Source organism: Mustela erminea, chromosome 3, assembly GCF_009829155.1.
Source record: "Mustela erminea isolate mMusErm1 chromosome 3, mMusErm1.Pri, whole genome shotgun sequence".
Lineage (NCBI taxonomy): Eukaryota > Metazoa > Chordata > Mammalia > Carnivora > Mustelidae > Mustela > Mustela erminea.
Window position 1 is genome coordinate 19,522,352 of NC_045616.1, and position 27,687 is coordinate 19,550,038.

General features: G+C 37.2%; 1 protein-coding gene across 1 annotated transcript; it reads left to right on the forward strand.

The window, feature by feature from the left end:
* Positions 1-14,651: 14,651 nt before the first annotated feature.
* LOC116585561 (rRNA-processing protein FCF1 homolog) lies at positions 14,652-15,382 on the forward strand. Its single transcript, XM_032334933.1, has one exon. The coding sequence runs from the start codon at positions 14,678-14,680 to the stop codon at positions 15,272-15,274; it is 597 nt and encodes a 198-aa protein (XP_032190824.1). The 5' UTR covers positions 14,652-14,677; the 3' UTR covers positions 15,275-15,382.
* Positions 15,383-27,687: the final 12,305 nt, after the last annotated feature.

Sequence of the window (27,687 nt, forward strand, 5' to 3'; positions counted from 1 at the left end):
TTATAGAGGGCACGGATTGCATGGAGCACGGGGTGTGGTGCAAAAATAATGAATACTGTTATGCTGGAAATAAATAAAATAAAAAAATAAAAAAAAAATAAAAAAATAGTTTATATGTACAAAAAAAAAAAAAAAAAAGAAAATAATCATTATCTTGTATTAGTCTTTAAAACATCAGAATCAAATAAAATCCATACATTTTAATGGATGTTTCTGAGTTCTTTAAAAAAAAAAAAAACTTTTAATTTTGGAATAGTTTTCAGATTTACAGAAAATTGCAAAGATACTGCCGAGAGCTTCTGTGATGGTGAGTTTCTTTTCTTCTTCCTCCTCTTCTGCTCCTCCTCCTCCTCTTCTTTCTCTTCCTTCTTCTTCTTCTTCTTCCTCTTCTTCCTCTCGTCTCCTTACAGCAGAAGAGGCGGCCAGGGAAGTAAGTGTCACAGGAATTCTGTTCCCCCAGGTGGGAACAGGCTCTGGCAAAGCCCTTTCTCCTAGAGAATGGATCTTTATTTTTAAGTTGTTTTTTTTTAAAGATTTTATTATTTATTTGACAGAGAGATCACAAGTAGGCAGAGAGGCAGGCAGAGAGAGAGAGAGAGGAGAAAGCAGGCTCCCTGCTGAGCAGAGAGCCCCATGCAGGACTCGATCCCAGGACCCTGAGATCATGACCTGAGCTGAAGGCAGCAGCTTAACCCACTGAGCCACCCAGGCACCCTTAAAGTTTTTTTTTTTAAGCTTTTATTTATTATTTATTTGACAGACAGAGATCACAAGGAGGCAGGGAGACAGGCAGAGAGAGAGGAAGGGAATCAGGCTCCCTGCCGAGCGGAGAGCCTGACGTGGGGCTCGATCCCAGGACCCTGAGATCATGACCTGAGCCGAAGGCAGAGGCTTTAACCCACTGAGCCACCCAGGCGCCTGAATCTTTATTTTAATCTCCCCTAAAATTTGTGAAGTAATATCCATTTACTTCCAGCTAATACTTCCAAGGTAGTTGGTAAATTTCCTATTCTATTTGTAATGTATCTTTTTCCACTCTCCCCTGTTTTGGATGGATGGTTACAGGTCTGTGGTCAGGACATATAGCTGCTACACATTACAAGCCCCCTCTTAAAACCATACTTTTTCACAGTCCAATGTAGGTTCTGTACACATCCCATGCTTGTCACTAGACCTCTTACTATAGGTCCTCTGTCTAAAGTTCATTGTCTAATAAATTCTTTATAAAGTGCTAGTAGGAACAGAGGGTCCTAAACACTGGGTTGTCTTAGCGGTTTATCTGAAGACCTTATAGTTGAAAATCAGTGTGGCTGGGTCAGATCCAAGGCTCACATTTCGTTTTTGTGGGTATTAAGTTTATTATTGGTATAAAGTCTTTTACAGAAAAGTCTGATGACAATCTAATATCCTTTTCTGGTGTTGTCATGTTTTTGTTGGGTGTCTAGAGGACCTTTTCTTTTAATTCCAGAAGTTTGACTAGAATATGTCACACTATTGACAATTCTGGGTCTGTTTTTCTGTATTTGTATTGTATTCCTTTACTTTCTACTTGTGTCTTTTTAAAAAGTCTTAGGAGTGTTTTCTTGTATTATAACTTTAAATATTTTTTGTTCTCTAATTCAGACTTCTTTTTTAGGGAGTGCCTAATCTATGTGTGTTGGGTCATCTTTGTCTATTTCTTAAATCTTCTGTTTTTTCTCATACTGTTTTTATATCCCTTTTTATTCATCCCAATTACTATTTCTGTTTACCTTCTGTTCTTTTAAGTCATTATCTGTTATGCTTAGATGCTCTCCATTTCTTCTAGGTGATTTTCCAATTCTAAAACAGTTCTAATTCTTGGGGTGCCTGGGTGGCTCAGTCGGTTAAGCATCTGCCTTTGGCTCAGGTCATGATCTCAGGGTCCTGGGATCCAGCCCTGCGTCAGGCTCCCTGCTCAGCTTCTTCTCCTTTTCCCCTCCCATGCTTGTGTTCCCTCTCTCGCTGTGTCTCTCTCTGTCAAATAAATAAATGAAATCCTTAAAAATTTTATAAACAAAATAAAACACTTCTAATTCTTTCTTAGGCTTTATTATATCACTTTTGATTTTTTTTTTTTTTTTTTACCTGTCTGATGTGGCTCTTTCTTCCAAATCAACTAGCATTTAAAATAATTTTTAGCTCATGGTGAAAGACTGGATTACAGTGCTCCTGTGAAATAGGCATGTGTCTTACTCAGCCTATTCTAGATCAGTATTAGTGCCTAAAGGGAGTATTTCTAGGAAGAGCCTGAGACAGAGTAGTTATTTAGCATGCTATCGAATATTGAATGAAACATTCCAGTCTGCTTCAGCCCACCCAATGCCTTTCTTCTGGTGATTATTTCATGGGTCTTAACAGATAAATTTTTTATTCATTTGCTAAGGCTCTGTTACTATATACCTAATCTGTTCTGGTCTTGGTTCTGCTACTTTCAACAGGCAGTTGAAAACAAATTATTTAACTTCTCTGAGTCTTAGTTTCTACCTCAGTAAAATGGGAGGTATACCGACTATAGAGAATTACTGGGAAAATTAAATGAATGCAAATGCTCAACACAGTGCCTCTCTATATAAGTAGTTGTTACTTTTGTTATTATTTTATTGATCTCAGTGTAACTTACTAGCTCTCTCCTTTTTTAAAAAAAGATTTTATTTATTTGAGAGAGAGAGAGTGTATGCACACATCCTTGCACACTAGTGGGGGAGGGGCAGGGGGAAGAGAGACAAGCAGACATCCCATTGAGCAGGGATCCTGATGTGGGGCTTGATCCCAGGACCCCAAGATCATGACCTGAGCCAAAGGCAAATGCTTAACAGACTGAGCCACCCAGGTGCCCCTAAGTTACTAAATATCTTGAGTAAAAGTGCTCAACCACTGCTTTTCTGTAATGAGGAAAGGACATTTTCTTCTAGTTCTGTAATTCCATATCTTCACTGATAATCTAACTGAAGAATCCTTTGTTATGTATTCACATGTGTTCCTGCTTCTCTAACCCAAATTTACTTTCTCTATTTGCTACAATCTTATTTCTACCACTTTTCTGATTTTTTCCAATAAGACAAAACTCCTCACATACTGAGCAATTGCTCAATTTTCAGTTACTGCCCAAAATAGGAGATACGTTTAGAAATGCTTTCAGGAAGGCCCTATGCCAGATAAATAAAGTGGAGGGCAATGTGGGTCCGTGTTGAAAGTTTTGTGCTTAGGGATTCCTTGTAAAATAACTCTGCGTTTCATGTGGGTCTTCTCTCCACTCTCCTTTCTGTCCCTTGTATTTATTTTTTCTATTGTAACACCTTAGGGTTTCAGATGGATAGTCTTTCCTGTTCTTTCATTGCTTTAGTGGCTCTGACTTGAAGAAAGAGGCATTTAAATGAATAGATGGTAAGAGAGAAATCCAGATGTCTCTAAGAGGAGGAGTCACTAAGTACGTGGTCCCAGGAGTCCCATCTATGTCAGACTGAGCCTGACTGGACCCAGTATGCATGAGCCAAGTGAATTACCTAACCAGGTTCACTCACAGTGTTTATGGAAAGGTTGATTGGAGTTCATGGCCCAGTTAATAAAGGGGATTTTTGTTTCATTTCATTTTTGTCTTTTAGACCTACTTATTTTGGTGATGAGGTCTGGGTCTTTGCAGGTACATTCAAAGGCCTGGGTCATTGCAGGTACATTTGCGCACACTAGGTATAAGGCAGTGACAACTTGTTCTGGTTGCGTATCAGGATATCCTTAAAATGACGGACTCCAGCACTCAACAGTCTGATTCAGGAAACTGAAAGGCACATAGTCATAGTTATTATTATCTAGTTTTATTCCTGGCTATGAAACTTGCTCTTTGGGTGGACTTGGGCAAGGTACTTACTTGGTTGATTTTCTCTTTTAGTGAAATGATGATAATAAAATACATGGAGTGGTTTTGTAGAGCTCCTTAGCACAACTCTTAATGTGGAGAGAACATGTCTCCATGGAAAACACTAATATTCCTTGAAAATTTACAGGTCGTGGAAGTTGACTGAACCATGGAGGTGGTTCATGAATTTCGGACTCAGAGACCACTTGGGGGCATGTTTCTTATGTGTTCCTGTTTTTTGGTTTCATTTTCAGAATTTTAACTGAGATACAAAAATTGTTTCAGCTATCCTCACTTGAAGGTAATTTCACCTCTGAAGGTCTTTCCATAAATATTCAATAATGGTGGATGAAAACATAGAAAAACATCATAGATCTGAAATTAAACCATAGCATATGCTCCAGAAGGTTGGTGCTACCAGTACATACTGGGATAGTCTTTGCTACCTCAGCCCCTTGGTTCTCTGAGCAACCACTGAGCTTCCCATCAAGAGTGACCTCTTGTGGGGATACCTGGGTGGCCCAGTTGGTTAAGCATCTGCCTTCAGCTCAGGTCATGATCCCCGGGGTCCCAGGATCCACGGGGTCTCAGGATCCAGTCTGGTTCCCTACTCAGTGGGGAGTCTAATTCTCCCTCTCTCTCTGCCTCTCTCACTTGTTTGTGCTCTCTCTCTCTCACACTCTGTCTTTCTAAAATAAATAATGTAAAAAAAAAATCTAAAAAAAAAAGTGACCTCTTGTGCATCCTACTGTCAAAGTAGAAATTCTCATAGTTCATCTACACATGTTTCTGGAGTAGATAGATTTCACACACTTATCATCTGCCTGCCTTTGTAAACTCTTTTTGCTTGCAATAATAAATAATTTGTTTTTAAACCATTTTTCTAGCTTCAATTTCCTAATCACCTAGGGTAGTGAAAAGAGAAAAAAAATTGCATAGAATATAAAAGCATGTAAAACAGATCAATGTAAAGATTCATATTTTTATAATTCTATATTCAATAATATGAGTAGAAAGTGAATATGGAAAACTCATAATAGGCCAATTTTAGAAAAGCATTCAGTAATAATCAGTTGTTGAATTTTGTTAACAATTACTATTGTCAGGATATAATTCCTTCAGCAGATGTTTTGCTCATCAAAAGCATCCTAGCCCTGGTATATAATTAGCAACCCCATTTTTATACTTCTTACTTTTAATAGGTCTACACTTAATATTTAACTTATCTTGTTGAAAAAATTCCATGCATATGTTCCATCAGTATTGACATTTTTAAAATCACGTCTAAGGTAATACCAACAATACTCACTACATTTCATTTTATATCTATTCTGAATTTCTGTCTTTTTCTTTGTTGCTTTTTTCTCCTCTTTCTTTTGTCCTCCCTTTGTTTTGTTTTGTTTTTTAATAAAGTGGGGTTTTTTTTGTTTTTTGGTTTTTTTTGTTTGTTTGTTTGTTTGTTTTGGTCAAAGATTTGTTTATTTGAGAGAGAAAGAGAGAGCATGAGAACATAGCAGGAGGAGCAGAGAGGAAGAGAGAGAATCTCAAGCAGACTTTCCACTGAGCGCACAGCCCAAGGTTCTCAAGACCTGAAGATCATGGCATGAGCCTAAGTCCGGAGTCAGTCGCTTAATCAACTGAGCCACCTAGATGCCCCATTCCCTTTTTGTTTTTAATTTTACATATATTTTTTAGGATATAACATCTTTTAGCTCACTGTTTGATTTTCCCCACATCTCCTTTCCCTTTTCCCTTCTGTAAACTTGAGCTTTTCTTTGGCTTTCTTTGCCTTCAGGAAACACATATTTAAGAGTTGATTAGTTTTCTCACTTCATTTTCCTTTCTGTCCTCCTTTCCTTCCTTCCTTTCCTTCTTTCTTTCTCTCTTTCTTCTTTTCTTTTTAAAGAATTTATTAATTATTTGACAGAGAGAGACACAGCAAGAGAGAAAGAGCATAAGCAGGGGGAGTGGGAGAGGGAGAAGCCAGCTTCCTGCTGAGCAGGGAGTCTGATACGGGGCTCGATCTCAGGACCCTAGGATCATGCCCTGAGCTGAAGGCAGCCGCTTAACTCCTGAGCCATCCAGGTGCCCCCGTCCTCCTTTTTTGCTTAATCACATAATGTTTCTCCACTCACACATATATACATTTTTTCCTCATGGGATCCTATGTCTACAACCCCCCCACACACCTTTTTTTTCCTTTTGGCATGTAACTTCTTAATTTGAATGACCAACTTTTTTTGTCTTTATGCACCGTTTTTAATTTTTTCTTATTTCTAATTTCTGAATTTGAGGCAGAAAGTCATGACAGGGAATGGATGGGGTAGACTTGAGTCACCTGAGTTTTGACCTAGAACTAGAGAGAATACAAGTGTTGGTTTTGGGTCTGGATCTGGATCAGGACAGTCCAACAAGTGGTGGACCAAGACAACATATCCTGGTGAATCATATGATTGCAGCAAAGTCCTGTATATTGACTGGTGCATAGTAGACACCTAGTAAATTGTAACCATTATTCTTTTTGATGGATTTTTCACAGTCAAACTTCACAAATTCAGCACTGAGGTATAGTAAGATGAGTTAATTGTTAGATTTGGGTGTTAGAGTCCCTATATATTCTTAAGGAGTGTGTTTAGTTTTGCAAGAAACCATCAAAGTGTCTTCCTAAGAGCCCGTTCCATTTTGCATCTCCACCGGTAAGTTCCTGTTCCTGTGCACCCTCCTCGCATTTGGTGTTGTCGTTGTTCCAGATGGTGGCCATTCTAATAGGTGTGTAGTGGTATCCCGTCACTGTTTTATCTTGTATTTCTTGGATAACATACAATGTGGAATATCTTTTCCTATGCCTACTTGCCATCTTTATATCTTTTTTGGTGAAGTGTCTGTTAGGGTATTTGGCCCATTTTTAATCAAGTAGTTTATTTTCTTTTTCTTTTTTTTTAATTACACTGAAATTATTTATTTTCATTTTTTGCATATATCTTTTTTAAAAAATTTTAAATAAATATATAATGTATTATTAGCCCCAGGGGTACAGGTCTGTGAATCACCAGGTTTATACACTTCACAGCACTCACCATAGCACATACCCTCCCCAATGTCCATAACCCAACCACCCTCTCCCTACCCTCTTCCCCTGCCCCCCCCACCACGCTGCAACCCTCGGTGTGTTTTGTGAGATTAAGAGTCTCTTATGGTTTGTCTCCCTCCCAATCCCATCTTGTTTCATTTATTCTTTTCAAGTAGTTTATTTTCTTATTGTTGACTTTTAAGAGGTGTTTTGTTTTGTTTTTGTTTTTGTATACTTTAGATAAGAAATCCTTATGAGATGTGTCATTTGCACATACTTTTTCCCAGTTTGTGACTTATTTTCTCATTCTCCTGGTATTGTCCTTTGCAGAGCAAATGTTCATTTTAATGAAATTCAACTTCTCAATTATTTATTGCATGGATCATGCCTTTGGTGCTGTGTTTAAAAGTTATCACTGTATCCATTTAGGTTTTCCCCTGTGTCATCTGATGAGAGGTTTATGGTTTTGTGTTTGACATTTATGTCTGGGATCCATATTCAGTTAATTTTTCTGAAGGGGCAAGATCTTTATGTAGATTTTCTTTTTGCAATTGGATGTACAGTTGTTTCCACACCATTTGTTGAAGAGACTATCTTTCCTCTATTGTATTATCTCTGCTCCTTTGTCAAATATTAGTTGTCTATATTTATGTGGCTCTATTTCTGGTCTGTTTTGTTCCTTTATTTATCTATCTTTTGTGAATGCCACACTGTCTTGATTACTATAACTTAAAGTAAATCTTAAAGTTGGGTGGTGTAAGGCCTTCAGCTTTGTTCTTCTCCTTCAATATTATGGTGGCTATTAAGGAACTTTTTTCTCCTTGTATAAAGTTTAGAATCGTTTTACCAATATTCATAAATAACCTTGTGGGATTTTGATTGTCTTGAATCTCTTTGGATCTCTTCAGATTGTTGGCAAGAACTGGCCAAGAGTCTTCGTATGTATGAACATGGAATCTCTCTCCATTTATTTAATTCTTTGATTTTGTTCATCAGATTTTTGTAGTTTTCCTCATACAGATTATATTTTCCTCATATGGATTATATTTTGTTGGTTTTATACCTAAGTATTTCATTTTTAAAGTGCTATTGTACATCATAAATTCAACTTGCTTTTTAATCACAAATTCTTTTTAATCACAAATTCAACTTGCTCATTACTGGTATAAGGGGAAGTGATTGACTTGTATATTATTAACCTTATATCTGACAACTTTCCTACAATCACTTACTAGCTCCTGGAAAAAAAATTTTTTAATTTTTTTTTTAAAGATTTTATTTATTTGACAGACAGAGATAACAGGTAGGCAGAGAGGCAGGCAGAGAGAGAGAGAGAAAGAGGGAAGCAGGCTCCCTGTTGAGCAAAGAGACCCATGCAGGGCTAGATCCCAGGACCCTGAGATCATGACCTGAGCTGAAGGCAGAGACTTTAACCTACTGAGCCACTCAGGTGCCCCTTTTTATATTTTTCTACATAGCTGATCATGTAATTTGTGAGCAAACACAGTTTTATTTGTATTTTCTTCCAGCCTGTATACTTGTATTCTCTTTTCTTACTGCATTAGCTGGTACTTCCAGGGCAATGTTGGAAAAGAGTTATGAGATGAGATATCCTTGCCTTATACCTGATCTTAGAAAGCTTTGTGTTTCTCACTGTTAAGTATTCTCAATCTTAGCTATACTTTTTTTGTAGGTGTTTATTGTCAAGTTGAGATATTTCTCCTCTGTTAATTTGCTGAGAATTTTTATCATGAGTAGATATATGGGAAGGGCCTGGTTGGCCAGAGGGAGCCATTTTGTTGTGGGCTTGGGTTGACCCTGCCCTTCCCGGAGGAACTTGCTTGCAGGCTCCGGATATGGGGGCAGGCCAGGCCGGATGGAGGCATCCAATCAGTGGGGTGTGCATATATTTGCTGTGGTGAATTGAAATTCAATTGGCCACCCCTATTGATGACTGAGCATGACTGTGCAGTTTTCCCTTTGTGTTGCAATCTCATTGGCCACCTGTGTGTGGGCCGGGCTCAACCACTTCTATAAAGGTTAGTCTGTGAGGCAGCAGGGGAGTAGTGATACCAACGGGGTCGTCGGGAGTGTCGGGGTCCTCAGGAGTGTCGGGGTCCTCAGGAGTGTCGGGGTCCTTGGGAGTGTTATGAGCGTCGTTGGGGAGTGGCCTCACCACAAAGGGGAATCTTGGGGAAGGGGAACCATTGGGGTAGGGTAACCGTTGGGGAAGGAGAATCTTGGGGAAAGGGAACCTTGGGGAAGGGGAATCACCAGGGTTGGTGTCCTGGTCCTTGTCGCCTCTTTGTAAGAGATGGCCCCAACTGGTCAGTTTGATTTTCGATGCCTGGCATGAAATAAAGCTTTGCTTGACTTTCACTTTATGTCAGTCTCGTTCCTTTGATCATGGACCTTAACAGACATTGGGTTTTGTCTTAGGCTTTTCTGCATCTATGTATATGTTCATTTGATAATTTCTTTAGCCTGTTGATATGATGGATTCTGTTAATTAATTTTTTCATGTTGAATCAGTCTTGCATACTTGGGATAAATCTCATTTTGTTAGGGTTTGTAATTCATTTTATGATTCTTAACTTTTAATACCCACTTAATGTCCACATGGACTGATGAGTTATGGATCTTAGGTTTTGTCTTTGGGTTGTTTGCTTCTGTGTTTGGTTTTGAATGTACAAAAAATGTAATTTGAACTGAATTATTCTCAAGACTCCTTTTAACTGTAAAACCCAATTGTACAACTATCTTAATTCATTTTGACCTATCTTTATTGTTATCTTGTTTCAATTTAATATACCACATCTCACCATCTTCAAATTATGGGGGAAAAAAACTCTCTTAACTTGGCATCATGGTGAATTTTGAATGATAATGTTGTATATGAGTTAATAAGTATAATTCAATAGCTCATAGCATTTTCCAAGGACAGTGGAAACATAACTCAATCAACATTAACAAACTCAAAGGCCAGCTAACAAGATTTTCTTGTTTCACACCAAGTAGTCCATGAAACTGTCTCAATTCTGCAATTGTTAATCAGTCATTTTCATACTCAAGATAAAATATGTGACAAATTATGGATTACTTTTCCATTTGTATGTTCCATCTTCCCCTTCACGCAAGAATGGGCACTCCATGAAAGAAGGAATTGTTTTTCTGCTTTTCTTACTTCTTTATCCTCAGCATTTAGACTTACTGGCACATAGTAGATGCTCATTAAATGTTACTTCAATAAAAAATGTGTTTAAATATATAGTCAATTACAGAATTATAGTTTAAGACTCTATATAGGTAATGATGCAGCAATCAAAAAATTTCACCGAAGTAGGTATGCTATAACCTTCCTCCTCTTTCCTGCCCAACTTAATGACATATTATAAAAACCAGAATTTATAATTTACTTTTAAAAATAATTTATTGCAATTGAATTTGATTCCTAGTAAAACAGTATTCCTGACTTGGGGCACAATTATCCTTAGTCATTTGCAAAGAATAAGGTGGACACTCTTCATAAAAATCTTTAGTTCTTTTCCTTTTTTGGCAGCAGGTATCAAGCATCAGTGCTTACAGGAAGGGTGATGTCCCTCATGCCTAACACTTTAGGTTTATTTCCTTGTTTTGGCTTGTGTTCTACAGACAGATGACAGTGTTCAGACAATTATTGAGATAGCTCAGGTAATAAACTTGCTTTTGCTAAAAGATCTGTTGTAGTGCAAATGGAAAACAGTTGTTTACTATTAGATAATGGTTTTTGTTGGCATGATTGAAACCACCATTTAACCATATAGGTGGAGGGCAGAATGGAAGCCCCAAATAATGTTTCTTGGCTGATAGATACATGTCTCCTTTCAATCTCTTATCCTTTTAGTCTCTAATTTCCACTGCAATATCCATGTACAGAGTCCCACATTAGATCAATGTTTTGAGTTCTACCATCTGTATCATTGTTAATCAATGATAGAGATGGAGTTAATTTAGAGAAAACTTTAACAGTAATGGTCCCATTCTAAGCAATGCCCCAAATGTAAAGAAACAAGTAACAAATTCCGTCAATTATACAATGTTCTTTGAGGATTTGATGACCTTTCAAAGTGCCATCCAGATCTACAATTTGATTTTGTAAATGTTTTTCAATGATAGAGCTGATAATATTTTCATAACAAATAAGAATAATGTGTTTTTATATCACACATAGCACCTGTGAAGCTCATTCAGTAGCTATCTATGGTGCCGGCAGCTGTGAGAGCTTTCAGAATTTGGGAAGTGGATAGAATGGGCTCCATAGCGGAGTTTCTCATGGAAGCCTCCTGAGTACTATTTATAAGGCACAGTAGGTTTACACAGTGCTGACAGAGGCCCAGAAAAGATGAGTTTCAGCTTGAGATTGTCAGTCTGTAAGAAATCAGAAACCAGGACCGTGCACTAAACCACTGCAAATGCAAACAAAAATAGTAGGTTGGAGAAGAATTCTGCCAAAAGGCACGAATCACTGTGCCTTTATCCTCTGATTAGACAGATAATAACAGAGAATTATAATAAGACTACTCCAGAATCTGAGCCAGTAATCAGAGTTTTCATGGAGTTGTGATACTTTATAAACACAACTTGGAGACTAGGGATTTCAAATATAGGATTTTCCCCATTTTGCTTTTTGCTTTTTTTATCAGAATAAGAGGTGAAATCTTTCATGTAAGAACCATCTTGATAATCTTCAAGAACAAAGTAATGATTATATCTTTCTATGAAAGACAAATAGAAAACAATCAATCTATCAGTATTGAATAGCACACAATAGAGAAGACTTTCTTGATGTTTTTCTCTGCCATTTTGAGCCAAATCCCTTTTACAGCTAACTTCCACGCTGTTTTTATTTAAATCCATGAAAAACAGGAGAGAGCAAGAACCCAAACATTACATGTAAGGTCTGTGCACACCAGTTAGTGATGAATCATTGGTAATAGACTGCATACGTGAGCCTCAGCTATTAAGTCGTTGCTCTGGCTACCATTTTATTTCCCATAATAATTTATTTTGCAATATTCCCTGGAGAAAAATCTTACCTGTTCTGTTAGGATTATCAGTCAAACTTAGTAGATATGACTATAACAGTTCTTGAGGATATGCAACTCAAAAAGAAATACATCCAGCTTTGTTTTATAAAAGCTTCTGATCACTTCAGTCACACTTAACAGGCCTTGGAATATGGGCTTGTGCTTTTTGTAAAGTTAAATACGATGCTGTTGTTCACAAAGTTGGACATCCCTGATTCTTCACATTTAATTACAATTGTTTCCTTCCATTAAAAAGAATTCTATGTATAGGGGACTTTTACAGATTGACATGAGGGGTTCATGACTGTTTGTTATGGGGCTTGCAACCCAGACATACTATAAGGGGATGTCATCTGCACTTGCCAAGTTGTATTATATGATTTTAACTAGAGCTATGGGAAAAGGATTTGAGTGCTTTTTTTTCCCTGGTGAAGAATTTAACTAAAATTCCTGTAGCCTTGGCCAATCAGGCATCATGTATTCTGATAATGGAAGTGCAGTGACTCAATGTTCCACTTAAAGACAGCATTAAAAATCTCCTTGTCAGGAAATTTCACATGGCTGGAGAGAGGGTCCTTGACATTGAATGGAAGGGAAATTTTCTCTGGTGCAGTTTGGAAACCAAGTTACAGATGAATGCAGCCATGGTGTCCCTAGGAGTTTGCCAGAAGCACTATATACTTGACTTAGTTGTTCCTTGTGATCCTCAGAAGGAGATGGGGAATTTGACTACATCAAAAGTGCTTTTGAAATGATATACATCATTTCTTCATGCAGACTTGTTGAATTGTTAAGAAAATAATGGGTTTTTTGAGGAAATACAGTTCTTGTGCTTTGAGCCACTCACTGAAAAGGGCAAATGAAGCTAAAAAAAAAAAAATAGTGGATGAAGGCAGAATAGATAGAACTCGAGAATTCCGAGACTTTAGTCCCAAAGGAGTAGGACTTTCTCTCTGTTCTGAAGAGTTGATCAGAGACCAGACAAGATAAATCTATTTTTTGAATATGCTCTGCTTTTCTTTAAGTCTCCCCAACAAGTGGACCATGGTAATTGAGAAATCATATAATCATATGCATGTCTAAATTGTCAATGAGATAGTAATTGATTGATTCAGGTTACTACTTGAAGTACTAAGAAAATAGAAGTATCATTAAAATTATAATTTAATTGAAAATGCAGAAAACTCTTGTCTTCCCTATATCATATACCAGGTACCCAAATGATTTGGGTACCAGTAGAATTAACCCATAATGGGTATATCCAAAGAATTTAAAGTTTCAGCTCTTGCTCTTAAATCATGTTTAAAGTAACAGTTCTTTCTGAGTAATGTGGAAGTCCTGAGTACATTCAACAAATATTTCCAGCTCATCGCTTACTCGGCACATCCTTCCTGGCCCTCCTGTTGGGAGATGGACATGAGAACAGTCCTGGCCCATGAGCTGTGAGGAAGAATGATATGTGTTACTTCTGGGACTCATTGTCTGCTGGCTACTAATGGTTTTCTTCTGATTGTTGATCCAGCATTTTCTTTCTTTCTGGCATCATACCCAATCATAGCTGGTTTCTGCTTGGCTCTAAGATATGAAATGTGTACAACAGAATCCTCACTCACCTAAATAGACATGTAGCGGAAAATGAGAGTAAACTTATCAGTCTGAGCCACTGAGACCCTCCAGTTGTTTAACTAGTCACCACCTGGCCAATCCTGAAATGAGTCAAAGATGAGTTTTTTAAAACATGTTTTAAATTGTCTTGAAAAATGGAGGCAAAAATCGGCAAGGTCTTTATGAATGTCAAAGTTAGTAGGAATCCCAGTATTACATAGCCCATCTAGTAGCCTGGCAATTTAGTTCTCTTGAATCTTTCTATGATGACTTAATTGTTCTTGAGAGAATCAGGCCAACAATGTTGTTTATGTCCTATAATGAAAGCATCTTACCAATATTTCAGATTTAATATAGATAGATAGATAAGAGGTAGATATATTTAGTGAAATTGACAGTGCTTGCTAACAGACTGGAGGTAGAGGCAAGTGTCAACTCCCTGGTTTCTGGCTGAATGACTGGATTGATGGCATTGCCTTTCCCTGAGATAGTGAACACTGGCAGAGAATCAGTGTTGTGAATGAAGACTGTAAGTTCACTATGGGACATGTAGACTTTGAATCTCCTCCGAGACATCAAAGAACAGATGTCAAGATTCAAATTAGACAGAAAATTCCGGACCTCAAGGAAGATATGTGGACTTAGATATACGTTGGTGAAAGTTTCTCCTATCAGTTAACTTAAGTCACGCATATGACCGAGAGGGTTGAGGAAGAAAGAATGGTAGGAAGAGAGGCTTTGGGGCAGAAAGTTGAAGCATATTAATGTTTATTGTACAAACCAAATGTTTACAATGTCGATACTGAAGGAGTGATACAGAGGGATGTAGAAGTGAAATCAGGGGAGTATTGCATCATAAATGCCAAAGGAAATCTTTTAAGAATTCATACATTATGTTGCTGGTACTCAAAATTCAAATAAAAGGAGGACTGTAAGATTTGGCAAGGTTGAGATCACTTCACTTGAGTAAGAGCTGCTTCAGTGGAGCCTAGAACTGAGGCACCATTTTCGTTAAAAACAAAACAAAACGGATTCTGGAAGAAACAAGAGTATGACGTGAACATGGGGAAGCAAAAGAAAGAAAGAAAGTATGCGACTATGAAGCGAATGCTTAGTCTCCGAGATCAGAGGCTTAAAGAAAAGTATAGATTAAAACCTAAAAAAAAAGACAAGAAAGATCCCAGTGCACTCAAGGAAAGAGAAGTCCCCCAACATCCTTCCTGCTTATTCTTCCAATATAACACACAGATGGGCCCACCTTACCACATCCTGGTTGATACCAACTTTATCAACTTTTCCATTAAAGCCAAACTTGACTTAGTACAGTCAATGATGGACTGTCTTTATGCCAAGTGTATCCCTTGTATAACTGACTGTGTAATGGCTGAAATTGAAAAACTGGGGCGGAAGTATCGAGTGGCTCTAAGGATTGCCAAGGATCCAAGATTTGAACAATTACCGTGCACACACAAAGGAACCTATGCAGATTACCTCTTAGTGCAGAGAGTAACTCAGCACAAGTGTTACATTGTGGCCACAATTGACGAAGACCTTAAACAAAGGATCCGGAAGATTCCTGGAGTTCCCATCATGTACATTTCTAACCATAGGTACAACATTGAGTGGGTGCCGGATGATTATGGAGCCCCTTGGTTCTAATTCTTAAAAGATAGAGCTTCTCTGCCTTCCTTTACCAATTTTTTCTATTGCCGGTTCATATTAGCAACATGCTATAGCATGAATTATTCTTCTTACCCTTTTCCTGTTATAAGCTGAATATAGTTAAATACACTCTCTTTTTGGTATTGTTTTGAAATTGATATTTTGTATCATTTTAAATATTATTGCATTTTTTATAAATCAGATGATTGCTCATATAAAAAACAAAACAAAACAAAAAAACAGGGCATGCTAAATAGATTTATTTCTTATTTCTAAGTCCTTGGTTGGTTTTCTGCTTTTAATTTTTTTCTAGACAAAATGATGCAGAAAACACATTTGATAAAATGTGGGCAGTGCTTAATTAACATCTTAAAAACACTGCGATAGTGGAATAGCATATAGTGGATGAAACACTTCTGTGCACATTAACTCGTAAGAACCCTAGGGTCCCACTTTCATGAACACCGTTCTAAAATCTGTAAATGTATACTTCTTCCACTGCCTAAATCATTTACAGTGTCACATGGTCTCAGTACTTCACTTACAAATTGGAACAGCTCTGAAAATAGCAGTTTAAATTGTGTAATTACATATGAAGTTTTATTCAGAAAGTTTATTAATGAAAGATTGAAATACACCTACTTTCTTTTAATGAAGAACTATTTTAGTGTTAAATTACTGTGTAAACGGAGTGTGTAAGTCACCCAGCTAACTCAGTCGGGAGAGCGCGAGACTCAAATGGAGTGTATTGATAGTAAAACTGAGCATATGAAGGAGGATTAAGACAAGCCCTTCCAATGGTAGGTTTTCCACATTTAGCCCCATTCATAAAGAGACCAGGGAGGATGTCTAGCTGAGCTTCACCTGTTTGGACAAAAATCTCTCTAGAAACTCATGAAGGGCAGTTGTGCATTTCTGGCTCCCCAGCTTAGACATCTACAATTAAAGGCGGTGCATGTGCCATCTCTTCAATCATCTGTAAAAATAGGTTTTAAAAGTTAAGATTAAACAGGCAACAAGCTTCAAAGCTACTCTCTCATTTTGAACTAACGTAGATGGCAGGTATGAAGTCATTTCACAAAATAATGTTCATCACTCTCTTTGATACAGCATTTAGGCAGACCAAGGAAGAGCAAAGGAAAAGAATAATTCATCTGATAGTTGATGAGTATATGGTGTAACTTTAAGATTAGTAGATAGTTTAAGTTCCACTTCACTAACTTATATCTCAAGTGAGAGAGTACTAAGTATTATGTTGAAAAGCACCGAAGGTTGAACTTTCATTTATTCCTTAGTGTCTATTTTTAAATTTTTTTTTAAATTGGCCAAATGTTTATAATAGTAACGAGCTCTAATTCATAGCCATGCTTGTTCAATAGTATTTGAATTCATACGAGTGTCTCTTTCAAATATTTATTTGCTTATTTCTCATTATCATTATTGGAGAAAAAAAATTCTGTCCCTCAAAACCAACTCTAATTTTACTAAAAAAAACCTCTTTTGATTTATGTGGAGGCATACGCCGACTTTAATTATAGAGAGAAATTTTATCTAACAGCAACTGGACATTAACCTTCGCATCTTAAAATAAATGTCTTGGAAAACAACTCAATCAGCTCATATTATCTTTACATCAATAAAACAGTCAGAGTATATTTAATAGTGGTAATCCAAAAAAGGTTACAAAACTATTAAATAGCCTAGAGTCTGTGGCTTATTAAAATCACATAAATAAAAGATCAGATACTCAAACCTCCAAATATTTTGGTGGGGGGCCTTTGAAAATTTGAAAATCCAAGGGTCAGAGCCTTTCAAGAATCAATGAAAAATTCTCAGTATAGAATAGATCAGGGGAATGCCTAAGAAAAGATATTCCTAAAAACATGCCCATCATCTTTTGGCCTCCAGGCAAACACATGGCATTCTCATAAAGAGAGTGAGCCGGTGAAGTTTTGGACTATATGAATTTAGTGTCTCTTCCCATCTGGGTATAGTCTGCTTCTATTATTGTCAGCAATTGCCCATTCTATTCCAAACCCACCAAAACTAAAGAATAAGGAAACAACACGCATTCGGGTAATTTCAATTCAATTTGGTATGGTACATAAGTTCAAGAACTATGTAACACAATCTTAAAATTGTCAAGGAAAACCTTTTTTCCCTTTCTTTTATTTATTTTAGAGAGAGAATATGCACAGGGAAGAGGCAGAGAGAAAGTAGAACAGACTCTGTGCTGAATGAGAAGTCTGATGGGGGCTTGATCTCATGACCTGAGACTCTACCTGAGTTGAAATCAAAGTCACTTAATACATGGTGCCATCCAGTTGCCCCTAAACCTTTTTTTTTTTTTAATTGAATTACCTTTGGTGTAGCCTTGGTTTCAGTATCTTCATTGTCACCAAACCTCATATAAGTAGTAAAGTTAAGACTTCATACAAATAATGTCTATGATGAGAGATAACTATGCTAAAAGATTAAAAAAAAAAAAAAAACACCTCCTTGAGGTAAACATGTCACTGTGATTGCAGCTGTGTGGAAATGACTGGCTGCATTATTGTGCTTATATGTTTTCATAGGCAAATGTTAAGTTGATTCTAATTACTTTTGTTGGTTGGTTGGTGGGTTTCAGTAGGGGTAAAGCGATGCTAGAAAATAGTGAGGAAAGTCCGTGTCATGGGATAGCAGTATATTTGTCATCCATTTTTTCTGTTCAGATTTGTTTCAGAGAGAGAGAGTGTGCATGTACACAAATTGTGGGGGGAGGAGCAAAGGGAGAGAGAGACTCTGAAGCAGATCCCATGGACAGGGTTTGGGCTGAACGAGGAGCCCAGTGTGGGCTCAGGTCCGAGAGATCATGTTCTGAGATGAAACCAAGGGTGGGATACTCAACGGACTGAGGCACCCAGTTGCTCCAGTAACTCATGTTTTGCTCATCTTTTAATTTTCCTTTTTGTGAGAAATGAATGAAGTCATTTTGTTCTGTGGACCCAAAAGGGATAGCTACCCTCTGCATTTCTTAATATAATTTGTTGTTTTTTGTATTCTGGAAGAGCTCCTTTCTGGGCTTACCTTTGCTATTGCCCAACAATAAATATATATTTTAGTGTAAAGCAAGGAAAATACTCAAGGTAACAATAGGGCAATACATCTGAATGGGCATGGTTCTCCAATAACTCCCCCAAATTTAGTATGAACAATTGAAATGTAAAAATATCCTCATTTCGGACCACCTGGGTGGTTCAGTATCTGCCTTCAGCTCAGGACATGATCTCAGGGTGCTGCATGGAGCCCAGTGTCCAGCTCCCTGCTCAGAGGAGAGTCTGCTTGTCCTTTTCCCTCTGCTTCTTGCTACTGCTCACGCTTTCTTTCTCTTTCTCTCTCTCTCGTGTGCGCACTCTCTCAAATGAACAAACCTGGAAAAAATAACAAGTCCTTATTTTGTGATAAATACATGCCAGATAAATGTGAAGATAAGAAAAGCAGGTCATGTTAGTATCACACATGGTAAAAGTAAGGAAAAATGGTTTAAATGATACAGAATCAAATTACACTGAAAATAACTGACCTGAAAATACATGTCATAGATTTTAATAAAACTACAGCAGCAGTAAGTCACAAAACAAAAACAGTAAGAAGTGAAGTCACCTATTAACAGGAAAAAAAAAATGAAAATTCTAGTCTGCCACTATGAGTCCTAGTGGATCCCATGGACAGAGTAGTGATAACAGCTGCCATTTATTTATATATAAATAAATATATAAATAAATGCCATTTAGTTTTTTATATATATATATATATATATATATAGTCTTTGATACTTTGCATAGTTTTGTGCCATTTTATAAATTAGAAAATTGAGGTTCAAAGAATTAAGTAACTTGCTTGGATTAATAGTAAGTTTTAAGTACTAGGGCTTGAATTTGCACAAAATCCCTATGACTACAGAGTATTACACTCATGAATAAAGCTCTTAATTATTTGAAGACATACTAAATATAATTAAATATATATCTATAAATTTTATAATATTGTAGGATTTAACAAGTTGAATTTGGGGACTTCTGTTAGTTTAGGAGGCATCAAGAAGACAAAAATAAGGATATGGGAGATAAGAGATATACATTTTTAATATGCATCTAAAAGATAGACATCAAAAGTGCTACTTTGAAAATAGAAGATACAACTTCTTTTTAAGTATCCATGAAACATTTTCAAAATTTTATCTTATACTAAGCCACAGGGAATCTTAAACTTACTCTTAATGCAAAATTATTAATAAATTGGAAAACAGAAAAACTTGTATCATTTATGACTAAATTTAAAAGCTGGTTATTTGAGGTGTGTCTGTGCATGCGTGTGAGAGAGAGAGAAATTAATGGCTGATCCAATAAGGAAAAAAATTGAGGGGCTCCTGGGTGGCTCAGTTGGTTAAGCGTACAACTCTTGATTTCGGCTCAGGTCATAATTGCAGGGTCCTGGAATGGAGCCCCATGTGAGGCTCCTGGCTCAGCAGGGCGTCTTCCTGTCTCCCTCCATATCACCCTCTGTACCTACCCCCCTCCATTCACACATGATCTCTCTCTTTCTAATATAAGTATATCTTACTTAAAAATTTGAAACTCAAATGTAAGCAAAAATGTTTAAAAAGGACAGTCATAGAGAGAAAAAGGAAATGGATTATGAATGAGAAGATTTATTCTCTCTCTGCAAGAAATAATCATAATCAAAGTGTTACTCAAACTAGCCCTGGAAAGGGATATGAAGTCAAAATAGGATAACTGTTAACAATGACGTTGAGAAATCTGTCAGAGAATATCTTCTATACGAGCACTAGCTTGTGAAGTTACCTCCTCTGAATGCCGTCTGCTCTGGTGTTGTTTTATGGTTGTATGTTTTTCTTTCAATTACCGTTCAATTGTTCTTGTAGTTCACTCAGGGAATCCAAGGCTAGTCCTTGAATGCTAAGTGTGTTTCAGTCCAAGATGTAAGAACAACTTAATATTAGAAACTCTTTTGATCTAGAGGTGCCTGGGTGGCTTAGTTGGTTAAAGCATCTGCCTTCACCTCGGGTCATGATCTCAGGGTCCTGGGTTCGAGCCCCGCATCAGGCTCTTTGCTCAGCTGGGAGCCTGCTTCCTTTCCTCTGCCTCTCGGCCTACTTGTGATCTCTGTCTGTCAAATAAATAAAATCTTAAAAAAAAAACGCTATTGATCTAATATAATTTTTATGTTTAAGGATCATAATCACATGCCATGCCCTAAATGCAAACTAAATTTGATAAAATAATTTTGTTCTTAAATTGGAAAAAAAGAAGAAAAACAAAAAATCTTATTGACCCAGCAGTAAGTGGATACATTTCTAAAGTGTTAAAAGAAAGTCTGTACTCTTTGGAAAGGAGGCTTTTTAGAAAGAAAAAAATTTCTTCATCACATTCCCTAAAATTAACCCATAAAGTGATCCAGTGGTTTCAGGTGTCATTTTAAACAATGGCTTTGCAAGTAAAATATATTAGTATTTTATGCAAGTCAAAACCACCCTTAGTTTTGTACTGCTTTTGCTTTCACTGGAGTAAGCCATGCCTGAGCTGAAGTAAGGAGGTAGAAGAAATCTAGAAGTATAAAGTGAGCTTTAGAATAGGTTAGTATCTTTTGAACCAGTGTACTGAAAAGCAAATGAATCTTCCCCTTGTTCTATTCTTCTGTATACTGGTGTCTTCTCTTTTAGTACCATGCCCTTAAAACTTTGAAAAAAAAAAAACAACAACATGTATTTCTAGACCAGAGACTGGTGAGTGAACTTCATGGAGAATTTTCCACTGGGTAAGCCCCGGGCCTTTTTGTCAGGCTCTCCCTCTTTCTTCTATTTTGCTTCTTTTGCTACAGGGGCTCAGTCTGATTTCTACTTCTCCAACCACTGCCATCACCCACCCTTGTCATTCAGGAAACTCTCTGCAGAATTTGGTGGACAGACAAAAACCTGCACAGATGCCCAAACTCAAACCCATCCACTTAGCTGCCCTGACGACATTCACTCCAGGACTCTCCATTCAAGTTAGGATAAGGACCAGAGGGAGTAAAAACTCTTAACAGTCTCACGTTCCTTATCTCTGTCTCAGAGTCCATGCCTGTCTTTTTTATTCCAATTTATTTCCAATGGCGTGGAATGGAATTTACCCTGCTTCCAAAACAACTACTGGAAAAGGAAAGAACTCTTTCAGGTATCTCCCTTAGTAACTAAACAATCAGCAAAGTCAGTCAGTCCTGATCAGAGTCTAAGGTGGAGGTTTCTTATCCAAAACAAAATAAGTAATTTAGCCATAACTGGATGCTTTAATTAATAATCAAAAAGCATCATCTTAATGAAAAAGTATATAAATACACAAAATATATTAATTTTTAAAATTAGGTATAATGAAAAGCAAGACCACCTCTGAAAAGTTAAAATTTTGATACTTTTTTTTTTTTTTGAGCATCTGAAACTTTGAAAGGTATTGATTTTGTTTAGGAATATGGCTAGAAGATGTGTGGTTCCACTTATCATGGAGTAAGCACATTGGATTCTATGTGGGTCACGTCTCTCTCTTATATAGAACGTGTGCGACAGCTTCCTGAAGACTCTGAAAACTAAACAAAAGCAGGCAAAATAGGAGAGGAAACCAGACCCTGAAGTGGGATTGATTCTGGTGGTGAGTTTCCTGTTTCTATTTTGTTTGTTTTTGTTTTCTTGCTGTATCTCCCATCCTGGATACAAAAGGAGCATGAATTCTGGAATTGTGCCCTGGAAGCAGACAAAAAGAGCTCTAAAAGGAGCCCTTTAGTTCTGGCCTGGTCATTGAGAAAAGAGAGCCTTCTGCAGAGAGCAAATAGGAAAACATTTTCAGTATTTTTTATTTCTCCTGACTCAGACCCCAGAGCATCCTCAGTTTTAAAGCTGCCATTCCGTTATGGTAGCAATCACTGTGGCAGCCAGGAACACACCTACAACTCTAAGGGTGGCTCAGTTGGTTAAGCATCTGCCTTTGGTTCAGGTCATGATCCCAGGGTCCCGGGATCAAGTCCTGCATGGAGTTTGTTGCTCAGCAGGGAGTCTGCTTCTCCCTCTGCCTGCCTTTCCCCCTGCTAGCACTGTCTTTTTCTCTCTCTGACAAATAAATAAAATCTTAAAACAAACAAACAAACAATACTCTTAGGGATGAGACTCCACTGCCCAAATCAACTGCCAATTGAAGGGTGGTGGTTCTGGGGTGATAACTTCATCTGTCCTTCCCTCAGTTGGCCTCAGTAGCAGGTGTAGTTACTGGAAGTTCACATCAGAGCAAAGAAACTAAAGTCCTAGGTTTCCAGACAGATGACTAGAAAGGGGCACTTTGAGAGCTAGAGAGTATCAGGAAAATTACAGCGAAGGGACAAGTCAAAAAAGTGAACCCCCAAAATTGATCATGTAGGAATTCCTGGGCTCACCCCAAAAGTGCATGTTCAAATGTCTGACCCTCAGCAGGACATCAGAGTGGACCCTGGAGGGGACACGAGGAGAGCAGGGTCAAATAGCACTTTAAAATGTCCAGGATCTGATTCAAAGTTCCTAGGCCACAAAAATGCCGACACTCACATGGGAAAAGGACAACCCAAAGATGCCAAACCCAAGATAACTCAAATGTTGGAATTATAAGACAAAACCTTTGAGGAAACCATCAAAGCCTTGCTCAAGAAGGGTCAACACTCTTAAAATTTTAGACAGAAACAGAAGCTGTGCAAAATCTTAAATGTGGAAAATACAATAAACCAAATTTTTAAAAATGACTAGGTGAGCTCAGTAGTAAAATAGTGTTGATTTTGGAAAAATCACTGTCCGCTTTCATTTTTTAAGCTCTTTGGGTTTCTATTCTGAACAGAGCTAAAACTTTTACATGAAAAGTTCTCATAGTAACTTCTTAGGAAAAGATCTTAAAGCAGAACTGTAGAATGAGTATTAAATTTTATCAGATGATTTTTTCAGCGTCTTTTGAGATGATCAGATGATGTCATTCCCTTTTATACTATTAACATAGTGAATTACATGGATTGATTGTTGAATGTGGGGCCACCTATGAATTCCTGGGATACACTTCACTTGTTAGTGTTGTGTTACCTCCTCTATATATCATTAGACTCAAATTGCTAATATTTATTAGGAGTTTCTGAGTCAGTGTTCATGAGGGGTAACATCCTTGTCAGGCTTGGATGTTAGGTTTATACTAATCATATGAAATCAGCTAACCACTGTTACTCATCTTGTCTGAGAAAGTAGTGTGAAATTGTGTGGCCATTTAGTTTTCTCATGAAAATTCAATTTCATTTCATTGGGCATTTCAGTTTTGTATTCCCTCTGGTATCAGTTTGTATTAATTGTGTTTTTCAAGGACAATTTTTGTATTTTCTATAGGCTATCCTATTCATTAGCATAAATTATTCATGTTACTCTAATTACTCTTTTAATTAATGATGATCTAATATGTACCCTTTAATACCTGATATTGGCAATTTGCATTTTCACTTGCTTTTATCAGTTCAATTTTGCTACAAGTCTATTAATTTTTTAAAAAGATTTTATTTATTTATTTATTTGGCAGACAGAGAGGCAGGTGTTGGGGGGAGGGGAACAGGCTCCCCATTGAGCAGAGAGCCTGATGTAGGGCTCAATCCCAGGACCCTAAGATCATGACCTGAACTGAAGGCAGAGGCTTAGCCCACTGAGCCACCAGGCTCAGGTATAGGTATGTATACTAGAGTCTATTAATTTTACTCATCTTCCAAAAAAACTGATTTTTAACTTTGTTAATATTCTTCTTGTGTGAATTTTTATTTTATTGATTTCTGCTTTTATCATTGTTTTCTTTGAGATTAATTTGCTCCCTTTGCTTTCTTAGGAGAAACTTAAGCATTTAAGATCATAATTTTTCTTTTAAGCCTTGTTGTAGCTGCATCCTCCATATTTTTTATTATCATTCCGTTTGGAATATTTTCTAATTTACCATCAGATTTTATTTTGACTCATGAGTATTTCAAGAAGTCTGCTATTGAAACTAAGTAATAGAAAAATTTTAAATAATGGACTACACGTGATTTCTAATTTTACTTTATTTTTGTCTGAGAACATTATAATATTTCCACCCTTTGAAATTTATTGACATTTCTTTTTGAGGTATCACATGTGGTCAGATGTGATAACTGTTTGAGTGCACTTGAAAATCTAATCTGTAGTTGTTGAATGTGGGCATTTGATAAACATCCTTTAGATCACAGTGATTGATATTGTTATTCAAATAGTCTATATTCTTATATTGTGTCAGTAACTGAAATTTCCACTGTGATGGAACATTTGTCTATCTCTTTAGTATTACCAAATTTTGCTTTATGTACCCTGAGACATATTTTATAGTGTATGTATACATTAGTGATTACAATCTTATTAATAATTTACCTTTATGTCATTCCAAAAATTCCCTGTTTATCTCTGATAATATTTATTGGCTTGAAACCTACCTTTTCTCTAATGGAGAATCTCTTCACATGAGATTTCTTATGTTGAGTCAGTGAGTAGTGTGTTTTTTCCAATCATTTTACCTTCAACTTACTTGTGTCTTTAAAGTTACTTTTTTCTAGAAAAAGCATAATTCTTATTTTTATGTCCATTCAGATGATCTCTGACTTTTAATTTTTTTCCTTTTTTTCTTTTTTTTGAGAGGAAGGAAAAAAGGGAGGGACAAAGAACAAGTAGGGAGGAGGGTCAGAGAAAGAGAGAGAGGGAGAAGCAGACTCTATGCTGAGCAAGGAGCCCGATGTGGGGCTCCATCCCAGGACCCTGGAATCATGACCTGAGCCAAAGGCAGAGGCTTTAACCCACTGAGTCACCCAGGCACCCCTCTGCCTTTTAATTTGAGTACATTTTTCTGTATCACCTTACATAGTTACTGATATACTTTGGTTGGGGTCTCCTCTTTTGAATTACTTCATACTTGTTCATTCTGGTTTTGCTCTTTAGTTACTTCTTTCCTGCCATCTTTCATTCTGCTTGAATGATTTCTACTATTCCATTTTAATTTTGTTTTACCTCTTTATTTGTTACTGTGCGTATAATGCTGCTCTAGGGTTTATAATACATCTGAGCATCTTGTAATTCTACTTAGAGTAAATATTGTTGCATTTCATTGAAAATGTTAAGAAAGATGTGACAATATAAAGCATTTCCCCCTCATGTTTTTCCTCAGGGGTTTTATCAACCCCAAGCCTCACAATACAGTTCTTGTTTTAAAGAATCAGTGTTGTGCAAAGTAATTAAGACAGTAATATCCACATATTTACTATTGCTGATACTCTGTAATTCCTGAATCTAAGTAACTAAAGGGTAGTCATTATAATGGTTTTTTGTGAGGCTTATTCTATATCTGTCAGTTAATAGTTTATTGCCTGTCAAGTTCAAATCTACCTACTTTCTCATGATCTTGATGTTTTGCTGGACTCCTGTGTACATTTTTTTAAAATTTTATTTTATTTATTTGACATAGACAAAACACAAGCAGGGGTAGCAGCAAGCAGAGGCAGAGGGAGAAGCAGACCCCCGCTGAGCAGGGAGCCCAGTGTGGGACTTGATCCCAGAATTCTGGTATCATGACCTGAGCTGAAGGCAGATGCTTAGCCAACTGAGCTACTCAGGTGCTCTGTACATTCCTTCTTTGCCATCTGGCTAAATGTCAGGCTCTGTCAATTTAGGTCATAAGAGGGATACCACAAGCTGGGATTCCCTTTCTGCTTCAGTGTGTGGCTTACTTCCTCTGCCCTCATGGACCTCCTCTGGCCCATGGCGTCTGGAAAATTTATTTGCTTCAGACCAACTACTTGTTCCTGTAGCAGCCATACTCTCTCCAAAAAGGTCTGAATCTCAATGTTGGGCTCTTAGAATTTTATGTTTTTCATAGGTTGGTTGATTGGTTGGTTGGTTGGTTGGTTGGTTCGTTCATTCATTCATTCATTCATTCCTGTTATTTCTCAGATGATTTATTTAGCATTTCAAATCTATCTGGTTTTCTCTCATATACCTGTCCTATACCTGTCAGACACACTAATGGATCTCCTTCTGTAATGAATTGGGTATAAGTCTCTTCAACTTTTTGCATTGGTTTCTGGAGGCCTTTGAGCAAGTTAGTCTTCTGGTGCCTAAATCTTGTTTTGCATGTGTGTGTGTGTGTGTGTGTGTGTGTGTGTTGTTTTTTTTTTCTGTTTTGTTTTTGTTTTTTTTTAAGGTTTCACAACCAAATTGAAAAAGGAAGGTACAGATTTCCCATAGAACATCTGCCCCACACATGCACAGTGTCCTTCATTATGAATGCCTCCTCACCAGGGTCAGACATTTGTCACAATTCATGAGCCTACACAGGCATATACTAATTGTGCAAAGTCTGCAGTTTACATTCACTCTTGGTGTACATTCTGTGGGTTTGGACACATGTCTAGTGACTTGTATCCAACATTCTGATATCATCCAGAATATTTTCAGTGCCCTAAAATTCCCCTGTGCTCTGCCTATTCATCCCTTTTCATGCCCCTGGCAGCCACTGATTTTTGGACAATCTGCATAGTTTTACATTTTCCAGATTGTCATATAGTTGGAATCATGAAAAACACGTAGCCAGTTCAGATAGGCCTTTTTACTTAATAGTAGTATGCATTCAAGTTTCTTTTATCTTTTCACAGCTTGATAGCTTTCTTTTCTTTTTTCTTTCACTTTTCTTTGCTTTCTTTGCCTTTTTCTTTTCTTCTTTTCTCTTCTAATAGTGAAAAATATTCCATTGTCCGGATTACAACAGCTTCTTTATCCATTCACCCGCTGAAGGACATCCTGGTTGTTTCCAAGTTGTGGCCATTGTGGGAAAAAACTGGCATACGTGTGTATATGTATATAAGATATTTATGCATCTCACAAACACGTACATACATGCAGTTTTTCCTGGGACTGTAATTTTTAAACCCCTTTGGCAAGTACCATGGAGCTTGATTACCGGATCATGTGGCAAGGTCTTGTGTTGGCTTTGTAAGAAACCACCAAACGGCCTTCTGAAGTGACCATAGCATTTTGCATTCCCACCAGCAAACACAGAGAATTCTTGTTGCTCAATATCACCCTCATATTTCAGGTGGTCAGTGTTTCACACTGTGGCCATTCTCATCAGTAGATAGTGGTATCTTCTCATTGTTTCAATTTCCATTTCACTAATGACCTATGAGGTCCAGACTTTTCATATGTTTATTTGCCATTAGAGAGTGTGTGTGAGTGCTTTGTGTGTGTGTGTGTGTGTGTGTGTACTTGGTGTGATGTCTTTTAATATCTTCGGCTCTTAATTAGGTTGTTTCCTTATTGTTGTGTCTTAAGTTTC

Bases quoted from the DNA above. Each gene is read 5' to 3' on its own strand.
- LOC116585561 (XM_032334933.1), top strand. From the start codon at position 14,678: ATGGGGAAGCAAAAGAAAGAAAGAAAGTATGCGACTATGAAGCGAATG.